The sequence below is a fragment of the Nelumbo nucifera genome, chromosome 4 (genome assembly GCF_055504915.1).
Source record: "Nelumbo nucifera cultivar China Antique chromosome 4, China Antique-T2T, whole genome shotgun sequence".
Taxonomy (NCBI): domain Eukaryota; kingdom Viridiplantae; phylum Streptophyta; class Magnoliopsida; order Proteales; family Nelumbonaceae; genus Nelumbo; species Nelumbo nucifera.
The window spans coordinates 90,598,645-90,621,869 of NC_142652.1; the positions used below are offsets into that span (position 1 = coordinate 90,598,645).

At 35.7% G+C, this 23,225-nt stretch overlaps 2 protein-coding genes across 4 annotated transcripts; one reads left to right on the plus strand and one right to left on the minus strand.

The window, feature by feature from the left end:
• Positions 1–14,724: 14,724 nt before the first annotated feature.
• LPA19 (photosystem II 11 kDa protein-like protein) lies at positions 14,725–17,921 on the minus strand. 3 transcript variants are annotated; one of them, XM_019195905.2, is made up of 4 exons: positions 17,860–17,921; positions 17,079–17,248; positions 16,026–16,441; positions 14,725–14,940 (listed from the first exon to the last, which is right to left on the minus strand). In XM_019195905.2, exons 2-4 carry the CDS (start codon positions 17,161–17,163, stop codon positions 14,803–14,805), a joined length of 639 nt encoding a protein of 212 aa, XP_019051450.1. In that variant the 5' UTR covers positions 17,164–17,248; positions 17,860–17,921; the 3' UTR covers positions 14,725–14,802. The 3 variants fall into 3 exon arrangements, with proteins under 3 accessions (XP_019051450.1, XP_010277295.1, XP_088759092.1); XM_010278993.3 differs by having other exon boundaries at positions 16,026–16,444; XM_088902966.1 differs by lacking the exon at positions 17,860–17,921 and having other exon boundaries at positions 16,026–16,448; positions 17,079–17,229.
• Positions 17,922–18,215: 294 nt separating this feature from the next.
• LOC104611775 (small ribosomal subunit protein uS13z/uS13y/uS13x) lies at positions 18,216–21,544 on the plus strand. The gene is made up of 4 exons (XM_010278978.2): positions 18,216–18,355; positions 18,471–18,631; positions 19,881–20,069; positions 21,083–21,544. The coding sequence occupies exons 1-4, from the start codon at positions 18,353–18,355 to the stop codon at positions 21,186–21,188; spliced, it is 459 nt and encodes a 152-aa protein (XP_010277280.1). The 5' UTR covers positions 18,216–18,352; the 3' UTR covers positions 21,189–21,544.
• Positions 21,545–23,225: the final 1,681 nt, after the last annotated feature.

Here is a 23,225-nt window from a genome sequence, read left to right on the forward strand (position 1 = left end):
CTTTAATAACATAAAGAAAAATATGTTTACCTCTGCCAATTTTGTTAAGAAAATGCAAAAGGGTCATCTCCATCAGGATAAATTTCAAAACCATTTATTCACCTTTGGTTATAAGAATCTTTAAGTTCTTTCGGATGCTTTTCAGAGAAGAGATCCTTGTTTTGCTCATTCTTAGATTCAAACGCAAGTTAGGTTAACTGATCTACCAGCTTGTAGGGAGATGGAGAGGGAGAACAAAGCGGGGAAGGGGCGGAGGAATAAGAAGATTTGGGAGTTGTAGATTTTTACATTCTTCAATAAGCAATGGTTCCAAGGAATTCTTTCACTACTCTTTTCGGACTTTCGACCACTCAAGCAATGGAACTCCTCCAGGATTTGCATTCCACAAGAGTTGCTGGTCTTGAAGTTCTTCCTCTGCTACCCTGGCAGGATTGAGAACAAAAGTCGCACAACCTGCCAAAGTTGTAGATCATAGTCGTGTGGAGCTTCCTACTCCACATTATTTCTCCTCTGAATCGGTGAGAGAAAACGAAAGGGATGATATATATAATATATAGATAGATAGATAGATAGATAGAGAGAGAGAGAGAGGGGGGGAGACCGTGTGGTGGGTTTGTCGCTGCTACAAGTTGTAACGATGGCGATGATGAAATAGGGTCGAGGGAGAGAAGGACAGACAAGGAAAGAGAGAGTGAGAGAGAGAGAGAGGGAGATTGTGTGGTGGGTTTGTCGTTGCTACAAGTTGTAATGGTGGCGATGATGAAACAAGGGCGAGGGGGAGAAGGGACAGACAAGGAGAGAGAGAGAGAGAGAGAGGGTTGTGTGGAGGGGGGTCCATCGCTGCTATAGCGAACAGTGATGAAACAAGGGCGAGAGGGAGTTATGCATCGAGGAAGACAAATAAGAAGAAAGGAGCTTTCACGTAAGGGCTAAACAGGCATTTCAGCCCTACTGTTAATAATGGTAATTTTTCGAAACAGTAGGGGTAACATTAGACAACATTCAAGCAGTAGGGGTATACTTGGTCAATTAACTAAACCATAATGGTAGTTTAAAAAATTTGCCCAAAAAATATTGAAATTGTAAAGATTTTCAGGTTTGCCCAATTCGATAGATGCTGTAGGGAGAACCAGGGCGTCTTGACCATTCGCTCTCTAACAGTCGTGATGGTTAGAGATTTGCAACTGAGAGGTTGGTGAGGGTAGGCAATGTTCTGGGTGTGACTGAGTTGTCGCTGTTACTATAACTCAATTCGACCAATGATGAAATCAAATAGTAGAAGGTTTGTTATCGGTTGGGTATTATGAGAGGTGAAGATGAAATATGAGTAAGAGGAAGTTGCCAAGTAGTGATGAGAATGGGGTGTTATTAGGGGAAAGGCTCAGTTGCCACCTCAACTACTGCTGCAAGTGGGTAGGAGACTCAATATATCGTCGAGAGAGAGAGAGAGAGAGAGAGGAGGAGAAAAAGGAGGGAAGAAAAAGAGAGAACGGGAAAATGAGAGAGAATGAAAGAAGCGACGAGGAGAAAGCAGACCACCACTGTTGAGAATTGCAACGGCAATCAAAAGAAACATAGGAAGGGAAAATGAAAAGAAGATGAATAAATGGAAGATGGGGAATAAGAGAACATGGCCTGCCACTGTAGTCTAATCTACCCCAAACTAGTGAACCAGGCCTTCCTTCTTTGTTGAATCAAATCGTTTGAAGTTTTTTGGGGTTCTTACAAGAAAACGAGAAGTAAGAGGGTCTCACCATACTAGCATTCCGAGTCTCTTCATTTATGTTTTTCCTCATCTCTTTCGCTTATTTCTTTGAGCAAAAGAAGTGGGAAACAGAGAGATGAGCTAAAAAGTTGCACAAACTTGGCTTACGAACTTATTTCATCGCTATTATGCGGACAAAGCACTTTCTTTCAGTTAGTTTCCTCAATCTATTTAATCCTCTTTCACTATTTTGTGTGTATTTGATTATAATTCTCTTTAACGTCTTTCTAAAAGAGAGTTTTGGCAGTCTATTATTACGTGTTTCCTCCTTTCTCTCTTTACATATGCTTGAATTTTTTGCTATAATTCTTTCTCTCAAAGTAAAAGAATTGGAGCAGTCGCGGTGTTGGGAATCAATGATTTCCTGTGATTTAACTAAGGTCGAGCTTGTATGATGGATGACGGATATTGAGGTGAGAAAAAGATAGAATATTCTTTGCAATTTCTTTTACTACTTTCTCTTCCATTGGTTGATTTGTGTTGTTGGTTGTTTTTAAAGGCGTCTAGAGACATGATTTTTCTCTCTTTCTCTTTCTTTTTTTTTTTTTTTTCTTTTGAGCATTTTCCTCAGGAAATTTGAGTTTGTAATAGAAGTATGTGATTCTTATTTGATTGTTTAAGCTCTCTGGGTTTGTGTTTATCTATTTGATTGTGATATTGTTTGTGGGTTATTTAACATTTCTTCATTGATGATGAACAATCTGGATTGGAGCTAGTTTTTGTTTTGTCACAAGTGGGAACTTTGCTTTTCCTTTGTTTCACTTCTTTCCTTCTAAATGGTTAGGTAAGTTTGGTTTTCCTGTAAATTGCAGCTCGAAATCTCTGTTTTGTTTGATAGACAATACTACAAAATTTCTATAAAGTTTTTTTTCCTCCATAACAACTATGTGATATCCAAGAAAAACTTTTTTTTTCCATTGATACTGTTAAAAAAATCACCATTGATATTGCAAGAGGGTTGAAGTTCATGAACGATAATGGTGTCGCATACAAACTTAAGCACACAAAAGGATCCTATTGGATAAGCAGGGGCGATTTCGGTATTTTGAAATATTTTAATGATGCCATCCGGGGCAATTTTGTTACTTTATTGGTTTTTCGTCTGCCAAAATTTTCAAAAATTTTGGGGTGATTTTAAATTGAACCTAGCTCTAGGCCCAATTAAGGTTGATTACAACCCTAACCCATTAAGGTTGGGTTAACCCAACCTACTAACATTTCTCGAATGGAGGAAGGGATTATTTAGTTGAGAGGTTGAAAAAGAAATGGATAGGGAATTAGGTATGTAAATATACTATTAGCAAAGATTGTGTAAGTTGAAGTCATAAAGGATTTGGGGTTTTTGGAGTTGACTTTGTTCAACCAAGCATTGTTTGCCAAATTAGGGATGGCAATTTCCCCAGTAAAATCGGGGGCGGGTTTTCCCCAATCCTAAACAGGGATAGGGAAAAACAGGGTGGGGACAGGTTTTGTATATAATTCCCCAAACTCGCCCTGAACTTGAAGGCAAATTAGTAAAATATCTCTAGATTTGATATTGATATTTAAAATATTTCTAAGTTTCCCTAAATTCTTAAAATCCTAGGATCCCATAATTCTATTTTTGAATTACTCCTAAGGTATTATAATTCAATTCATAAAATACCCCCAAATTTCTATATCTTATGTGTAAATTGTCCATAAAATGGATAATTTTTAAGTAACTGCCATGGAGAAGGGAAAATTCGAGAATTCTTTGTCCCCGCCGGGGAGTGGATGCCCCACCTGCCCCGCCACCAGTGACGGAGTGGGGACGAGGAGGGGGTGCCCCACCCCGTTGCCATTCCTAAAACCAGAATGGAGAGCAAATACTCCTCATTGATAAGAGCAAACTGTGGAGTGGGACTAAGGCTCGGTTTGGAAAGGGTACAAATACAAATGTGTGCAGTGCAAATACGTAGTTTAGAAATACAATATACAAGACTTTGCATTGTGCATAATTGTATTTGTACACTTTCTAATTTGAGTATAAAGAGTGTATTTTTTGTAACTCCTCTCTTCTTCAAACAAGTTGAGGTCTAACTAGCATGTTTACTAGGGCCGGAGATCTATCACGCATGGTTTGGAGCTTCTAAAACCGGGCCTTATGTGGCGTATTGGTGATGGAAGGCGTGTACCTATTTGGGAGGATATATGGGTTCACACTCTTTCAAACTATTGTGTTCAATCCTCTAAGCCTATTAGGTGTGAGATGTACTATATGGCTAATATGCTTTTGTCAAATCCTCGTAGATGGGACTTAGCTAAGTTTCATTAGCTATTACTTCTATCTCATTGGGTTGAGTGCCACATAAGGATAAATTAATATGGATTGGCAACTTGGGTGGAAAGTACTCAGGTTCTGTTTGGTTCACATGAATAGGGGTCTGGAATCGAAATCAAAACGAGCCATTATGATTCCAACCATTTGGCTAGATGGAATCGAAATCCCATTCCCGGTGGAATGGCAGTCCCCATTTAAGGGAATGATTGCCATCCCCCTCCCTTGGGAATGGAATCCCATTCCAACTTATTTCAAATTCCATTTCGATTCATGTTTGAACTAAATAGACTATGGGAATAGGCCATTCCAATTCTAATTTCAATTTCAAGGGATTTTCATTCCAATTCCAAATCTGACTGGAAAGTTCAAACCAAACGGACCCTCAATCTAGACTAGCTATCCTCTAGCTAGCAAACACGGAAATTCTCACCAGCTCTCAGGCAACCAAACCCTTGGAGGTGCCTCTGGGTTCAAGCAAAGCACCTAGTAAGCGGTTTTTCTCTTTTCTTAGCGGTTTTTGCTCCAGGTGAAGCGAAAATCACCACTTGTTCCTCTAGCTTATTGAACTATCCTATTTTCTTCAATGGAGTTCCAACCTCCTTGTGAGCTCCGGGAAACTCATGGCCGGCTCAAAGAGATGGAATCGCCACCCATTTTTTAGAGGAAATGGGCCATCATTTTCAAACTTGAAAGTTTAATTTTAACTTGTTGATAGCGACTCTATCCTCTATGGGAAAGGCATTGAACCAAAAGGTATTGGACTCCAAAGACTGGAAGAGGGAAGGTGTTAGGCACTCCTCTCTATCCAAGTTGCTATAGCAGCCCACTACGGGAGCAATTCAGGCTCAAGTTCCAGCGAAACACGAATTAATGGGATTGTTTAAAGCTCTTGAAATCTGGCAAAAACGTTCTCAACTTCACCCGGAATTGATTTGACATGATGTTATCGGGTCTTAGGTATTGGTTTTCCTAAGACCCTCGCCTCTCTACCTCTTTTTTTTTTCAATTTGGAGGAAACCCTTGATATTCACTTTGTCTGACAAATGAACCAATCTTATCACTATGATCACCCACTCATGTAGGGGTGTAAACGGATCGAATTCGAGGCAATATCTGAATTCGATTCGATATCCGTCGGATATTAAAAATTAATATTCGAATTTGAATTCGATTAAATATTCGAATATTCAATTCGATTCGAATTCAATTAATTAATTATTTTAGATAATTAATAAATATATAAAATACATATTTTTATTATTGATATAAAGTATATAAATGTATAAATTATTTATATAACTTAGTTATTATATATATTATATAAAATATTTTATATATTATATATAAGAATTAAATAATCGGTCAATTTCGGATATTTATCGAATCGAATCAGGTCATATCCAAATTCGATCGATTAGATATTCGAATTATCCGAATTCCAAATCGGATTTTCGAATACCGTTGACACCTCTACACTCATATTAGTTCTTAGACTGCCCTAACATACCGAGGTATTTGACCCTTAATGGATCTCAGTGATTGGCATATTAAAGACAGTCCAGTCCAACACATAGTGTAGTACTATAATCAAGTCAAGGATTATGTGTAACTTTCTAGTTTTGTCCATTTATCTCCAAGGTATAGGACATAACTAAAAATTGGTCCGTGTTCAGTGCTTGTAATAAACACCCATTGGTTGTGCTTGAGGTCTAACTCTAACAACTAACACAAGTCTTTTAAGTGTCCAATTTAAAGGAGTAGTACACAAAAACATAACAATATTAACATGAAACAACAATGTACTTTATTCATTTACAAATAAATGTGTATATACATTGATCTGATTAAAGCTAAGGGCATACATCGTGTAACAATACGGGCCATGGTTGAGGCTTCTATATGAAATGTAATATGCCAAATTCTCCAGTGAATGGACATGAACAAAGAAGGTAAATGTGACTCAGCAATGAGAAGAAAGCAAAATTAGAATCATAGTGATTCACCTTCACCATGTGAGATGAGTGGAACTATTCCTCCATGGTAGTTAGCAAATCAGGTAGTTAGAAAACAAGCAGAACAGATATGGTTAGAGGCCACAGGATCAAAGCTCCAACCTTAGAGCAACCTTGGAGTTTCTAAATTTGCCAATAAAGGTAGGGTGGTGGTTGGAAAACCATGGTGCTTTTGGAAATCAATTTAAAAAGTAGACGATTGTTACCTCTCATGTAAATCTTTCCTATTGGGCGAAAAACTCATAACATGCAAAAAAAAAAAAAAAATTGAATTAGTGTCTTACCACTTGTAGTCAAAGGGGAAAATGCCAAAATAAAATCAAACTGCAAACCTCCTTTGAGTCGACATTAAAAGAGGTGGACTGCCAGGTTATATCAGGTCAATCTTCAAATGGAAAAGCTTGTAAGAGGTTTTCTTTTGGGGAATAGGATAAATACCAAAAAGAGGTTGAAATCTTAGGATAAACAAGCATATGTGTGGAGCCAACTAACTTGTAAAGGGACAAAAAAATTGGGGCTGAAAAATACATTTGGAGAAAAAAGAGAATGAATAACCCATAGAATGGATATTGATGGTTTAATTGATTTTGGTAATGAAGAGATGACAGGTGAAACCACTAAAAAAGCTAAATGTGATGAAAAAGCAAAATCTATTGGGTCAAACAAAGAAGAATAAGGTGGTCAATCTATGCTCGCTAAAACAATAACACTACATGTGTGTGGTGCAACCTATGGCGAATGCTTGTAATGTGATTTGAAAACAGGTGGTCCATGCAAGGAGACGACATTAAACCAATTGAACCAATCTACTCCAAAATGAAATTGAGCCAAATCAGAACATGGTAAAGGATCCAAGTGAAGATAGGGCTAGTGATTTATTTTGCATTGATGCCAGTCGAACAATACTTGATATTCTTAGTTTGCTAATAAAAAATGGCTTAGTTTCAAATGGTTTTACTCAAACTTATAACTGCAAAGATTTTGTTTGGAATAAACAAATACTTTGTTGGAAAAAAGCATCATAAAAGAATGTCCTATGCTCTATATACCTTATAGAAGAATCAATGTTGAAAAGAGGAAAACCCTTGATAAATGTGCAAAGAGATAAGAAAAGACACTAAAATTGCAAACTCATACCTTGATGTCAACATTCAAAATTGAATCATGGTGCCAAAACCTCTTCTCCCTAATGTTCGTTCAGGTCAAAATCCCAATGGAAAAAATTTTTAAATATAAAAAAAGCAATTAAGTCTTTCTTCATAATAAACGGGTTCAAGTGGTTGTCCCGCAACAACCACTTAGTCCCTAATAAAGCTCCTTAGCTAGAATCGTCAAGGTATTAAGTCTGTCTTGACAGTTTAAACAGCCAAATAAAAAGACCATGAAAAATCCGAAAATTGAGAAACAAAATGTTATCTCATAACTTGTAGAAAAAAGTTGGCGTTCTTATGGAATTATAATTGTTGGGGAGTGGACCTGAGAGAAGAAAGAGAGACACTTTCTTTAATGTTTTAGAATCGCTAGCTGTGAGGGTTAATAATCCTTGGGTGTGTATTGAAGATTTTAATTTTACAATTAGGGATGTCAATGGGTCGGGTTAAATGGTAAACCCAACTTGACCCGACCCTATAGGGTCGGTTAGGGTCAATATATTTGGTTTTAGGGTCGGGTTAGGGTTTTGATTCTTCAACCCGAGTTGGATTTGAGATTTGATTGCTCACCTCGCTGGGTCATGATACTCTGCATATATACAAAGTATTCTTGTAACTTTTTGACTTCTAACTCTATAACTTTAAAGTTTAAGATTTATTTACTTGTTAGTTTTGAGATATATATATATATATATATCTCAAAAGTGACATCTTAGATTCTATAAAAAACAATTTCCCAACTTAAATTAATGGATTTTAGGTCTTCAAAATGTGTTAAAAAATGCAATTGAATTGCTACGTGTTAGGTTGGGTTGGTGTTGGGTTTGGAAACTACGTATTTTACAGGTGGGTCAGGTTGAGCTCGGGTTAGGCCTATAAGGAGTGATATATGCAAAAAGTAAGAGATGCTTAGAAACTTGTGGTATGTGGGAAATTGAAATCAATGGTTCTCATTTCATGTGGACCAGTGGAAGAGAGGGCTTAAACAATGTGAAGGAGAAGCTTGATCGAGTTTTTAGTAACATGGAATGGGAGCTAATTCACCAAAATGCGTTAGTCCTCAACATAGTAGTCTTGGGGTCAGATCATACTCAAACTTACCTGGAACCCCCCCCCTCTTACAAAAAAGTAGGAACCTATTTCGCTTCGAAGAAATGTGGCTCACACATGAGGATTGTTAGAACATAGTTAATGAATCATAGGAAGATCATCATATAGGAAACTCTGAGGGGGCACTCTTTTTTATGGATTTTGAGAGGGGGGAAAGTTGGTCAATGGGATTTTGATTCCCATTGACAAAAAATCTCATGTTCTTTTTTCAGATTTTATGTGGGGACCATGGAATGTTTATTTTTTTGATACCCGGGTAAGTGATACCCATCTCTTAGGCGGGTAAATAACTTTCCCACCTTGGGGGAAAGTTGCCAACACTTGAATGGGACAAAAATGCCCCTTGTAATAATGGATTATTATGGCTAAAATGGTCACTGTCTTGTTTACATGGGAAATAAAAGACATGGGTAAATGCACTTACTCGGATAAAGTGTTTCCTAGGAAAGACCTACCCGGGCAAATAACTTACCAAAAAGCGAACAAGGCCTAAGAGGAAAATAATAAGGTGTGGAAAAAAGCATCAATCAAATTTAGGAAAGTTGAACAAGGAGGTTTTTTGAAATGTTCAAGAGGACATAACAAAGCTCTAATCAACTCTAAGCATGAAAAAATATGGGTCAAAAAAAGTCTTCGATAAAAAAAAAAGTTGAGGATTTAGAGAATGAATTAGGCCTTACTTTAAAATGAGAAGAAATTTTGTGGGCCCATAAGGCCATAACCAATTGTATAACCTATGGAGATAGGAATACAAAAATTTTCCACCTCCAACCCATCAAGAAGAGAGCTCAAAAGTGAATATGATAATTGGATTGAATGCCAAAATGAGATCCATAAGGTTTTTATTGATGCTTATCTGAATGACTTGGATCAAATGGTGAACCTAGTGGCAAGCAAAATCACAAAGGAAGAGATAATTATTCTTTAAAACCACCTTCATTTTCATTAGCATTCCAAATAAAAAAAATGTTGGTGTAATGTATTAATTTTACTTTACTTCAACCTTTTTACCTTACTTTGTCCAAGAAGAGTAAGGAGAATTATTCGTTGAAAGTTGTTTAGCAAATAAATTAGTGGAGGGAAAAGTTAAAACTTTAAATTATGTATGATAATGTTTTAATGATAAGGGTATTTTGGTAGCTTCAATGTCTTTGTTACCGAAAAGCCAAGGGAAAGGAGGTATTTGCACTTTTTTTTTGTTCAAAACTATAGGGGACGCCTTTGTTAGGTCAAAACACAAAAGTGATTTATAGAATTGTTATAAGAGGATTTTTTTTTAATAATTTTACCTAAAAATAATATAAAAATTGGCCACTCTCGCTCAAGTGCAACTTAAATTGTGATTTGATAAACCATACATAACGCCAAAAATTAATAATTTAATTGAATTTAGATGGACACCATTTAATTGTAAATATCATAGAGCTCCATCTTCAATTTTGTTTATAAATAATTTTACCTAAAAATAATATAAAAATTGGCCACTCTCGCTAAAGTGCAACTTAAATTGTGATTTGATAAACTATAACCCCAAAAAATAATACTTGAATTGAATGTAGATGCATAGCATTTAATTGTAAATATCATAGGGCTCCGTCTTCAATTTTGATTATAAATAAAGCCCGTGCATTGCATAGGTCCTGACTAGTGTGTGCGTGTTTATGTGTATGTAGATAGATAGATATTCCTTAAAAAAAGAATTCCCGAAAACATCTATAAACAGGTGTATTATATCGATACTTTGAACATTGCCCACTCAAGTGGTTTCTTCATGTTGACCTTTAATATTGCATATTGTAATCATCCTTGGGTCTCGGCCCTCGCTGCGTTGGGGATATCATAAATATATATTCAAATCCCATTATTTATATATTTAGATATATATCATATTTAGATAGGGGCACATTCGAATATAAATTGCCAAGAACATGAACTGAAAATGATTTGATAATAGAACTAAGATTTAAATTATTTTACATATTTAGATATTAAATTCAAATATAATTGAGTTTGAAGCTCGATACTAGCAGATTGGATCAAGCAATGCATGAATTCAATCTTATTAATATACAAATCACATTATTAAATCCATTCAATCAATAGCTAAATGGATATTCCAATGCGAATTAAATTAATGAATCATATTTGAGTTTTAATCAGATTTAAACTAATCCACTTACAATCCTACTAGATGGTAGAGATCTTTAATTTAGAGAGGCTTGATAGTCAATAAAGGGCACATGATTATATGAATAAAATATACATACCATCACCATCCTAATCATTTAGGCTGTGTTTGGTTTGAAGGAAATTGTAGGGAAAGAAAAGAAAAGGCAGAGAAACCTTTATAAACCTTGTACAGGTTTTCATATCTTTCCCTTCCTTTCTCTAATTTTTCTTTCAAACCGAACATAGCCTTAAGTCTTTGTCCCAACTAAATGGTGTCACTTATATAAATCTTATTGCACTTAAATCACTTTTTATTACTTTCACCAAACTCCTTTTTTTTCGAAAAAGGGTAACTGAGCCCATGAATCCAGATGTGCTTCTCACACAGCGTACCTTACACCGACCTCACAGCATATCCTGGTCGCACATTGGGAACATCTCCCATATTTCTATTTGTTATTCATGGGGAGAAGTTACCAATACATGATAAGATGTGGCTGTGAGGTTCGCTTTGTGAAGAGCATATCTCAATTCATTACATAGTATCATCACCATATTGATCATTGCCATTCATTTATCTCAACATCCACATTTTGACTACACCCATTTTTGAACACATTGTTTATTGATTGCCCACCGCTCTATCCTGTGTCGTGATGTTGGTCTTATAGAATTTCTTATTAGTCTCATTGATATATGCCAACCCATGGTTTTCGAACTGCTATTGACTTGGACAGTTGGACTGTTTGGCCCGAGAACTGTCTAGGCAACCGGTTCCGTTTTACCCCAAATCTGGTCTCTGGCCAAAAACTGTCGAATCAATCAATGACCCATTGACTCGAGTGGTCAAACCATCGACCCATTCAACGGTTTTGGCCATTTTTTATTTTTAATTATTTTTTGTCAGAACAAGCTACCTGTTTGAACCAAATGGTCGAACCGTCGACCCGAAAATCGGTGGCCAGAATGATTTTGTTTCCAAGTCGTTTTTTTAAAACCATGTGCCAATCACATAGCACATAAGATGCATCTCTTCACTTCATAACCGAACTCTAATACTATTAACAACATCTTTACTTTTTTTTCCCTCTCATGGATGATTGATCCTTAGATGGAAATTTATGAAGACAATCATCTGACTGATGCACAAATGACCTTGTTCAGTAAACAAATAAATACATGCACACAAAGAAGAAAATATAGAAAAAAAAGCTACAATGGATAAATTGGAGGTTATAGCAGATTAAGCATTTCCCTACATGATTTTAGAATGAATTAATCATCATAAAAGGGAAAATGTAAAACAAGTCATGACCACTACCTATAACTTTATAAACAAAGGACAATCACCAATGATAGGCCTTGTTTAGGACCATCTATTAAGACGAATTTCCCAAAAATAAGGGGCCATTGCTTGGTAAGTTGGTAAGTTATCGGCTGTTAAATGTGAGAATGTCAGTTTGAGTCTGAGTGATCATTCCATGCTAAAATACTAGATATTAGGTTCATGTCCAACCCACCCCTCCCAAGACCATGGATAGCTGGGACCCAACATTGGGTGAGGCCTTTTTTTACAAAATTCCCAAAATAGAATAACCATCTATTGTACCCCCTCCCCCCCCTTTCAGTTGATAAAGGAGAATTCGATAAAAAGAATGAAGTCCAATATGAGAGGATGCTGAGGTCCAAAGGCAAAGACCAAAGAGGACCTAAGCCAAGAGAAATTAAAAAGTAAACACAAATTTATTCAAGAAATGCAAGAATCCCCATGAACTGTTTATTGAGTTCAAGAACTAAACCATTACCTGGAAGACCATTGTTTTACCTTCCACACTGCAATACATTAGCTTATTATGGTATTGCAGTGATAGAAAAAATGTTGACTAGTCCATCCTACTGCAATACACTGCATGATGTTTTCTTTATTCTTCTTTAAGACTCCAATAAAGGTATCTAACAAGGAGTAAAATTTCTAGGTGAAAACACTAAAGGCTGATATGACACAAATATGCAATGCAATTGACCATAATGAATTAGTGAATATTTTGATTAGATATTCAATTTTCCTTGCATGTGGGACCATGTTTGGTTGGGAAGATATCATGAGAAGGAAAACAAATCAAATAAAAGTAAAATCAAATCAAATTATTTTAATGCATACTGTATTATGTATAAAAATATACATGCAAGGTGTATTACTGTATCCACAAAAACTAAGAGAGCAAGGAAAAAAGTATGAAAAAAACCTCCAACTCTCAATCCCTAAAGAAGACCTGAAACGCCTCAGACATATAAAAAAGTCCATGCGCAAATACCCATAAAGTTCAATAACAATCAGTTAAGAGCATGAGCTTAAAATCTAAAATCCAGAACCACAAACCCGGGATCCCAAACCCTCTAACGACCAGTCAGCAGCATACTGAGAAGTGAGAACCATGCAAAATCTCTCTCAACACCAGCCAGCAGCATACCAAGCTCTCTACCACATTTTGACCACCCAAAATCTCCTAACCCAAGACTTGTAACTTCAACAATCACTGACAGCAAGATTTCTGTCTCTGAATTCTCTATCCCTTCCTCTAGCTTTAACTTTTAATCTACCTCTCCCCTTTCTCCTTTTCTCCAGGCTGACTGAACCTTCCAATTCTACCATGGTTCCATAGACAGCAAAATTCAACTAATATCATTCTACCTTGCTTGCATTGACTTCTTCATATTCTCCATTATTTTGAGCTTCAACAATTTGATTCTCCAATTTCAAGAGAGGCCGGATGTACTCTTGGTTTGCTTGGCCCAGTTTTCCCCTATCTTTTAACATTTTTTAAATATTCCTTAGCTACTGTGTCTCCTACTAAGGAACAAAGTCAAAACATTTTACTTAGCTCCACTGACTCATTTAGTGTGGCAAAATTATCATCCTCAAGATCGATCCTTATCACTCTGTCTGAGTATTGTCCTAAATTTTGTGGCTATGAACCATTGCTTTGACCCTGATACACAGAAATATCCTGATAAGTTAGGGCCTCAAAATCTTTGGGATCATTGCATTTTTTCCTGACATCTCCAAAACCCACATTCATTTTCTTCTTACATCTAGAATATACCAGCATATCCCTAGATCCTTCTTTGACCTTGCTCCCAAAGAATTCAAAGGCAAAACATCTTTCAAGGTAGACCTTTCAATTCTAATAGTCTATATAAGCTAGCAATCTATGAATCCAATGTTTTTTTTTTTTTAATTGTTTTATTATAAGCAAAGATTGTAAGTACAGAAACAGAGCTAGAACTCTTACTGCTGAGCATGGAATTCCAATGTCAAGTACCTGCCTTATCCAGCAACATCCCCCTTGGGTTGGGTTTTTATTCATCCCAAGACCTTCTCCACAGGCTTTGCAATCAATTTACCCTAGAACATTATCTCTGAAAAAAGGGATCACTCATGGGCCCAAGTATTTATTAGCCTTCTCTTTACATTTTTCATGCTCCTTTTCCCTCTTAATCCATTTTACTTTACCAATGGAGACCAGCTTCTCACCAAGAAGATGATTAAATGACTAAACCCCCTAAATCAAAATACCCTGTTTCTTAGCCCTTGATTGAACTGAAACCTTATCTGCCCTTACATTTATAAAGCCTTTGATTCCAGATGGACTAGATCAACAACCAAGAGACCTTAGTGTTATACTGATCTAAGACATATGTTCTCAATCTCTAAGCATTTCAGATGATGCTAAGATTTGGTCAAAACCATAGAATTTTGCGTTAGAAGGTCACTTTCACTTACCTGCAACTTTCTTGCATAATGTGATGTTTTTAATAAAAAAAGAATAAAAGAAAACCATGAAAAATATACAGGTATAGCTCTGACATATTATTATATTATAGATTTCGTTTAGAATTTGAACTAATTTTTAGTTTACCATCTTACAGGTATAGCTGGTGGTCCATGAAAATGGGAACATGCGGGTGCAGCTTCTTTGCTCCAGTGAAAATCTATTTAGTTTCTTGTTTGTAACTGCATCTGACAATCATTTACCTTGTATGGAGGCAGCACATCAACTAAGATCAGTTTCATGCAGATGTGATGTCCAGGGGTGCACCATTACCTAATGTTCAGATATCAGATTTATGAGTTTAAATGCAGGGGCATGCTTAGTTTTACTTGAGTAAAGGGAATGATAGGAAATTCATGATTAATTTCCCTTATGCTAAGAATGAAAGACAAATTTTTTCCTTTTTTTCCCATAGCACATATGTGATATACATCAAAAAAACCAGAGGAGATGACTTCTATTACAAAACTGCCTCTGCAGTGTTTAAATCATCCAAAATTTCTGACTTCACCTCTTCAGGTAATGGAGCAGATGGACCTGCGTTTGAGTAGAAGCTGGCCAGTGATCTAATTGCCTTCTCAAGGGCAACATATGATTCCTGAAAGAGTCCATTCACATTGTTAAAGATATGAAGTGAACTCACAACAAATAAAGCAAAACAGTTGCTCAAAAAGCTTCCATAAGAATCCCATATGAGCATAATTGATATATGAATTCAACTTATACTTTAGCATACAAGGATAATATACACAATGATGGACAATTACCATGTATTTCCATTAGAAATATTCATGAGAGATTTGTGATCATTACAGGGAGCAATAAAATTAGGATGCACTCCTTAGGGAGAAGTTATAATCTACACAAACTGCTGGAAATAATTGAGGTTCAGATTGCATATCAGGTTGATTGATAAAAAATGTATATCAGGTTGTTAGTGCCTATGAAATTGCATCCCAGTCTTTACTATTAAGATTGGGATTTCCAATGCAATAAAGAACAAAATCCTGCAGTAAATAAACATCCTTCTTTAAAAACTCAACCATACAATATAGTTGCTTTTTTTTTTTCGGGGGGGGGGGGGGGGAGGGGGATGAGACCAAACAAATGCTTAGACATGTAAGTGCAAAGTTCAAAGTTCAAACATGAAGGCAACAAGCTGAATGGCATAATTCTTCAGACAGAATGTCTTGCAATTCCATACTAGACTATTATGGATTTGACAAGAGAAAGATAATTACTTTGATTGAAATTTTGCCATTGGCAGCAGTCAATTTGGTTGAATTCAGTGCAGCAACCAACTTTTTAAACATTAAGCAACTCATCAATACATGCAAATATCAGATTTATTTTACTATTATTTGCTTGTGCACATAATCCAAGCATAGTATAGTTCATGATGTTGCTTTTACATAAGAGATCTCCTATTCCAGAAGACCAATTCAATTTCAAACGATTTGTAGCCCTGTGGATAATTGTACTTTAGACTTGGAGAATGGCTACCACTGGAGAAAAGGTTAATTTACTTGACGTTGGTGATCAGCACTGATCTCAACGCTGAAATTTTCCCTATCTACTTTTTGATATTCTTGGATCAAAAATCAAACCAGCCAGCTAACTTCAATTAATATGATGCTTATGTCTTTTTCAAGCATATGGTATCCAAGCAAAAAGGAGACATACCTCAGCAACCACGGCCTGCTGTCCCTTCCAGTTATTCAAATACTCTCTGATTGACTCCTTTGCAGCATCTGCTGTCCTCCTAAATTTGACAATATCTTTGGGATCTTCTTTTAAAGACTCACGCAGTGTTTTCACAACCTCTCTAGCAGATTTCAGGTAGGACTTTGGCAATACCTTTCCAGATTTTGTTTTCTCATTGGGATCAAACAAAGACTTAATGGCTCCAATAATGCCTTCATCTCCTTCTTCTTCTTGGTTTTTAGGGCCTTGCTCCTCTGCCCTAACTAGCATTGGTGTCAAGCCATGATTAAGGGTCAAAAAGGCAACCGAAGAAGCTCCACTGTGTAAAAGAATAACCCTTCTACTGGACAGAGATTCTTGAGAAGATGATACTGAATGACCCTTTGATAGTTTACCTGCTGTCTAGGAACATTGACAAGAAACATAAGGCATGAACAACTTAAAATGACAACAGAATAGCATGCAATGGTAACAACTATATGATTATCATATATTCTTTTGGGTAGTCACTGGTCAGAGGAAAAAAGAATAGTGAACAGGATACAAGGTGAAAGTAAAGAACCAGGGAAAGGACATGGTTATCTTGCAAAGAAACCAGTGTATGAAATAATACAACACTCAATGATAACATTTGCAACTATAACTGGTTTGAGTCAATATTCAATAGGTGAGCAGCCAAAACGAAATTTGTGGTCAGTGGGGACAAAGATTTTACAATACGACATTCATTATAATATTTGCAACTACAACTGTTTTGACTCGATAGGTGAGCAGCCAAAATGAAATTTGTGGTCAGTGGGGACAAAGATCTGTAATTGATAAATACAATCAATGAATGAAGGCAACATTCATCCAACCATGTTGCATGTATCCCAAGGGTATAGATCGTGGGTGGGTGGGGTTTTCTTGTCTTTTTTTTTTTCTCTTTTTTTTCCCTTTCCTTTCTTTCTAGTGAGATGAGGTGTTTGGTCCCTCCTGGACACAACTATTAACATTCATGGAAAAGGTACATAAGGGAAATTAGTTACTTACATTTGATGAAGGGTTTGTGGATTCTCTCAATTGACATTGAGAACAATGTGGGGCATTTATCAACCACAAGAGACACAGACATCATCCTTGGTAGAATTCGATCAAATCCAGTGTCTAATCTCAACCCAGCAATGACTTCTTGACGTCTGTTATCCCATGATCAAGATCACCTTCACAAAGTATAAATAAGTCACACATTCTAATCATTTTTCCTTTTTTTCCTTTTGCTATCAGACAATTGAGGGGAAATAAACCGAACATATCTATCTGAAACTCAAAATTATCAATCAACAGTATGTAATTGCTACAATATATGATGACCATTTGACAAATACAATCATAAATAGCATAACTGTAACTTCAGGCAAAACTATCAAGTCTAAGTTTAGATACTGCAATCAAGCAATACAATTTTTCCTCTTTCTCACTCTGATTGATAAAGTAAGGGTTCCTGCATTGCACCAGAGAGCAGATATTCCAAGCTCCAACTTTGACATATATCAATATAATGAAATGGGAAATTTATCAGGTATTACAATAACAGTAACAGTAACATGTCTGCATACCAAATGCATGTCAAGTATGGTGGATAGAGAGGGGGGGGATTCTGTGGTTCTGCAACTGCAAGTGATGTGTTTCTAAATTTCAAGATAAACCACATTGCCCATTAATGTAATTCTTCATGAATAAGTACACTGAACCAAGATGAAGAGAATTTGCAGCATAATTTCAGAAAATGGGAAAAAAAATTTCTTCCTTAAATATTTGGGATAGTTCATACCTCTCTGCTTGATTACGAATTCTCCGATAGCCAAGTCACCGAGCTTTTCGAGTTTTATCCGGATGAGAGCGCAGAAAAGAAATTTATAAAAAGATTAAGGGTATTGTAGTCAATCCGATAAAATTAAAGGGTAAACTTCTAAGTCGGGCCAGCCGATCACACGAGGCACAAGAAGACATAGAAAACCAAAAGGATGACTCATCTGAGGCCGTTTGATTGGCTTCTTTGTACGAGAATAAAAGTCTAGATCGAGCCATCACTCATGTAGGTCAAGGTTTCTTACGGTCTAATTTCTAAAGGACGAAAGACCTTAATGCATAATAGTATGATACGCAAAACTATACATTATCCTTCTAGGGTTTTTCATTTTCCAGACTTTCTCTACCCTTTAAAGCCGTCATGACAGGGCGGAACTGCTCTTCTGTGCTCTCCTCCCTCAGATTTGCTGCTCGTTATCAGAGAAGAGAAAGGGAGCGTTGAGGAAGCCCCAGCCATGGTTAGTGAATCTCTCCCTCTTTCGATCCAGTTCGATCGACGAATCAACCAATTGTGGCTTCTCTGTGAAGTATGTATGTAACTTATATTTGTTTTCTGTTGACTGTTATTTGCAGTCTCTTGTTGCAAATGAGGATTTCCAACACATTCTTCGTGTTCTGAACACGAACGTCGATGGGAAACAGAAGATCATGTTCGCCTTGACTTCGATCAAAGGTATTGGTCGCCGTTTCGCCAACATTGTCTGCAAGAAAGCCGACGTCGATATGAACAAAAGGTACTTCTGTTTTTATCTTTTTTGTTTGATCTCATTGTGTTCTGTTAATGTTTCAGTTCTGATCATATTCTAGTAATAGACATGTATCTGGGTTGTAGATAGGGATATGGTAACTTTTCGGGCGAAATATGATGGTCGATTTTAGTGTTAATGATTTTTAAATAAGAAATTTGAAGTTAGTTCTGGTTTATTAGGTGTTCATATTGCTTGTTTCTGGTATTTGAACTTCTGTTTGTTCTTATGGTTTCTTTTGATATGTGAGCCGAGTTGTATTGGAGGAGAAAGAATATATATACTATGGCGGTATAGTCATTTACTAAACCGCTCTCCTTACAAGTAAAACCAAGAGGTAGCTCAATTGTGGGTTGGATTTTTAGTATTGTTGGAGTATGCACGAGATGTTGAAAGGGATTCTATTGCTTTATAGTATGTTGGCCAGTTTGCGTATTGTGGGTCCCTTTTGGTCTATACACAAATTAGTATCGTTTAAGTGATTTGATTGATTACTGTATTGCACAACTATCTCTGATCGATGAAATGCACACCTTAACGATTTTTTGTTGGACTCGTAAATCTGGTGTTTTTATCTTGCAAAATCAAAATTTCATTTTTCATTGATTTTGTTGTAAGGGGGTTTCAATTGATCTAGGAAAACTGTAGTTTGGGTGCTGAAGATATTGAATTCAATTCGAGGGTTGAGTCTGATCAAAATAAACTTAGTCTGTTTAAAGGATTTGTGGTGGATTGTAGAAGATAGGGTGAGATGATGTCAGATAAGTTTTTTGAGAGAAATGTGGTACTGGAATTGGAAAGAATTAATGAAGGTCGAGGGACTACAAGGTGCCAAAGAAGAAGCCTTTCGCTGTGAAAAGATTAAAAAATCAGAGAACTGCTTGAACAGTTGGGGGAAAGTAGGGGATTAATGTTCTGTTGTTGTAGGGTGGTGTTTTCATTTTGTTTATTATAGTAAGGTATTGTTTTGGCTGTGTTTTTTTGGAGTTTCTTTCATGTGATTATTGGTAGTCATTTATTAGCGTTGGAATCGGTCTTGGTCCTTTGGAATTGTACGCTGTCTTTTCTCTTCTCTTGGGTTATTACTGATCACCTTCCTTTGTAATTTCTCTTTTTATTGTAATAAAATTTCATTTTATTACCAAAAAAATGCTTGTATGATATTTACTCAGTTGCTCCATTCTGAATATTGTGTTTCTCTGATTGATTTTCTAAGTTCCGGCCTTTGCTGTTGCAGAGCTGGTGAACTATCAGCCGCTGAGCTTGAAAACCTCATGGTGATTGTTGCAAATCCACGGCAATTCAAGATCCCTGATTGGTTTTTGAACAGGAAGAAGGACTATAAGGATGGTAGGTATTCTCAGGTTGTTTCCAATGCCTTGGACATGAAGTTGAGGGATGATCTTGAGCGGCTGAAGAAGATCAGGTTTGTTCTTAGTCAATTCCGCTGAAATGATTTCAATTCAAGATCGTCTTGATTGTTATTTCACTGTCCTGTTCAGTATTCATAAATATTTATTAATCATTTTGTGGTGTACAATTTTGTATTTTCAGACAAGAAGTTGCAATGTTAGAATTTTACATGCATACCAGATGTAATATAAATATTAATACAGGGGGGACTGCACAACTCACCTTTTTACTCTATTCTATATTTGCAAGTCATCTTTGGAACTTAAAACTAGGGGTGTCAAAGGGCCAGTTTTGGGTTGGACCCTGTCCAAATCAAAATCAATTTGGATGGATTGGATAGACCAATAAGACGTGCTGAATTGGACCAGTCCAGACTTACTGGTCCAAATAATTTAGTGGATTGGAGCAATATGCAGTCCATCGATACTAGATAAGAATACAGGTGTCAATGGACGACGTTAGGGTTGGAACTAGACTAAAGTAAAGGCAATTTGAACATATTTGATGGTCCTGACATTCAATTGGACTGATCCAAAATGGTAAAGTATTCATTGGTTTGGATTAGACCTGGTCCACCTGTAAGGGACTCTTATTGGACTCGGTTGGATTGGACCAAATCTGTTCCAATTAACAACCCTACTTGTAACTATATCGTTGTTTGTTCTTTCAATATCATTGCGTTCTAATCCATGTGCCCAGGCAATCTCGGTCAACCTAATTATGTTGATTGCTTTAGTAGAATGCTTAAATAAACTATCTTGCCTTGCACTCAGTCGTGTAGTGTTGTTTGAGAAGCGTGCATTATTCTATACCAATGAAGGGAGCATCTACTTGCCTGTGTGCATAAAGGAAGGAATGGAAGGGAAAGGGTCAATGTTGATGAAATTTGCAATTAATAGCTGTGATGGATGAAGGATTTTGCACCCTGTGAACCATGAATCTTATTTTTCGGTATTGTTGTTCCTTTTTACACACAATCTCAAGTAGCTAAAGAGACTGACGTGATTATTGTTTTAAATGGTGCAGAAACCACCGTGGTCTCCGACACTACTGGGGTCTTCGTGTCCGTGGGCAGCACACCAAGACCACTGGGCGCAGGGGGAAGACTGTTGGTGTCTCAAAGAAGCGATGAATGCGAATCTTTTTTTGGGGGGGTTTCTTTCCCTTTGCTGGAAATTTTGCTTGCCTTTTGAGTTGTCCAAGTCTAAGATGGTTGCATGAATGGCTTTAATCCGTGTAGTTTGATAAATTCGTGGATGTTTTTAGCTATGCTTTTTATACAATTTTTTATGCTGTAGGATCAATTATCCTGCACTTCTTGCACGGATAATTTCTTGTTTCTAATTGAATTCAAAGAACTCTTGAATGTAGGATCAATTATTTCTAGTTTAATTTCTTATTTCTAATTGATACTGTAGAATTATCCTGCACTACTTGCACGGATAATTTCTTATTTCTAATTGAATTCAAAGAACTCTTGAATGTGCCCCTTTAGGCCCTCCGTCTTTTTACAGTGCAATTTCATTATCACTAGGATATTTGCATCGAAGTACAAAGCCGAAATGTATATAACTCCTTTTTGCTTTTGGTCGCGGTTTTACTCCACTTAACACCTCAAAAAAAGGGCAAATCTCTAGCCTTTTGGTAAGTTATTTATCTGGGTAAATGCACTTATTTTTCATGTAAATAAGGTAATGACCATTTTGTTTATAAAAATTCATTATTACAAGAGGCGTTTTTGTCCCTTTAAAGTGTTGGCAATTTTCCCCCAAGATGGAAAAGAAAATAAACCTTTTCTGTCCCCACATGGGTTTTTGGTCAATGGGAATCAAAATCCCATTGACCAACTTTCCCCCCTCTCAAAATCAAGAAAAATAATGCCCCCTAAAAGTAATTATCGATACGCCTTTGCGTCATAACGGTACTTAGATACAAGTGGAAACAGCTTTTCTTTTAGTTTTTTTTTTCAAAATTTTTGGGAAGATATTCTAATATATTTTTTATTAAAAAAGAGGGGTCCCGCAACTCCTGTGAACAGGCATTTTGGACCCTAAAAGATACGATACGATATGCGTGAGCATATCATATCGATACTTTGAAGCTTGCTTACACTTTAACAATAATTTGATTTCGATTATTCCTTAAATTTTTTAAATCAAATTCAACATTCCCTTTTGGGCAAGAATAAATCAAAATAAGGTAATTTAAAATAGAGTTTAAAGTATCGGAAATTTTAAGTTAATAAGACAAATTTAAGAAGCGTATCAGGATATGTATGGATATGAAACACATGGAAACTCATGAAAATATTATAGATACTCCAATAAATTATAAATGTACATCAATAACATTAAAGATATACTAAATGAGTTATATATACATAAAAATCACACCTTCTAGTGGTTTTTATAAAAAAAAATGTCATAATCAACATATGAAAACATAAAGGTATACTCTAAAAAGGTTATAACTACAAAATATAAGCTTAATAATTATTCAATGAAACGTTTTCTATAATTTTTTAAACAATTATTTATTTCTTATTCAAAAAATTATTTTATTTTTTATTACAAAAATTATAAAATCAAATGTAACAGAAAAATAATTTTATGGGTGTGGTAGATCATCCATAGATTTAGATCAAACCCAAAACTATAAGAAATAAATAAATATTACAAAAAATAAAAATAAATGTTTTACAATAAATTTTAATACATCTATGAATTAAAAGTTGGAAAATTTATTTTAAAAAGACAAAAAGATTAAAAAATAAATATTTTTATTCAAAAATATACAAAAATAAATAAAAAATGAATATTTTAGAAATTTCAATAGATTTATGGATATGGTAAATCACCCACAAACCTATGACATAAGTATTCTTCATGGGAAGATTAAACCAAAAATCTAAAATTTTATTGTTTTTTGTTAATTTTTTTTTCTAAATTTTCTTTAAAAATTAAATAGATCTATTTAAAGTACAAAAAAATATAGAATTTTCAGCACAAGGAGAGAGTATATATATATATATAAGCACAAAATATTGGAACATACTACCGAATAAAATGAAAAAAAAAGTATTTATTTTTACAATTTTTGTTAAAAGTTGAAAAACCTAAAAAATCTTGAGTTTATGAGGTTATTTTTTGGTTTTTTTTAAAAACGATTT

What these genes read in the sequence shown, in the direction of transcription:
- LPA19 (XM_010278993.3), bottom strand. Translation starts at nt 17,163, where the DNA reads ATGATGTCTGTGTCTCTTGTGGTTGATAAATGCCCCACATTGTTCTCA. An exon ending in CCACAAACCCTTCATCAAAT is followed by an intron (nt 16,445 to 17,078) that starts GTAAGTAACTAA and finishes GTTCCTAGACAG; the next exon opens with CAGGTAAACTATCAAAGGGT. An exon ending in AGCAGGCCGTGGTTGCTGAG is followed by an intron (nt 14,941 to 16,025) that starts GTATGTCTCCTT and finishes GGACTCTTTCAG; the next exon opens with GAATCATATGTTGCCCTTGA.
- LOC104611775 (XM_010278978.2), top strand. An exon ending in GACGTCGATATGAACAAAAG is followed by an intron (nt 18,632 to 19,880) that starts GTACTTCTGTTT and finishes TTGCTGTTGCAG; the next exon opens with AGCTGGTGAACTATCAGCCG. An exon ending in GAGCGGCTGAAGAAGATCAG is followed by an intron (nt 20,070 to 21,082) that starts GTTTGTTCTTAG and finishes TAAATGGTGCAG; the next exon opens with AAACCACCGTGGTCTCCGAC.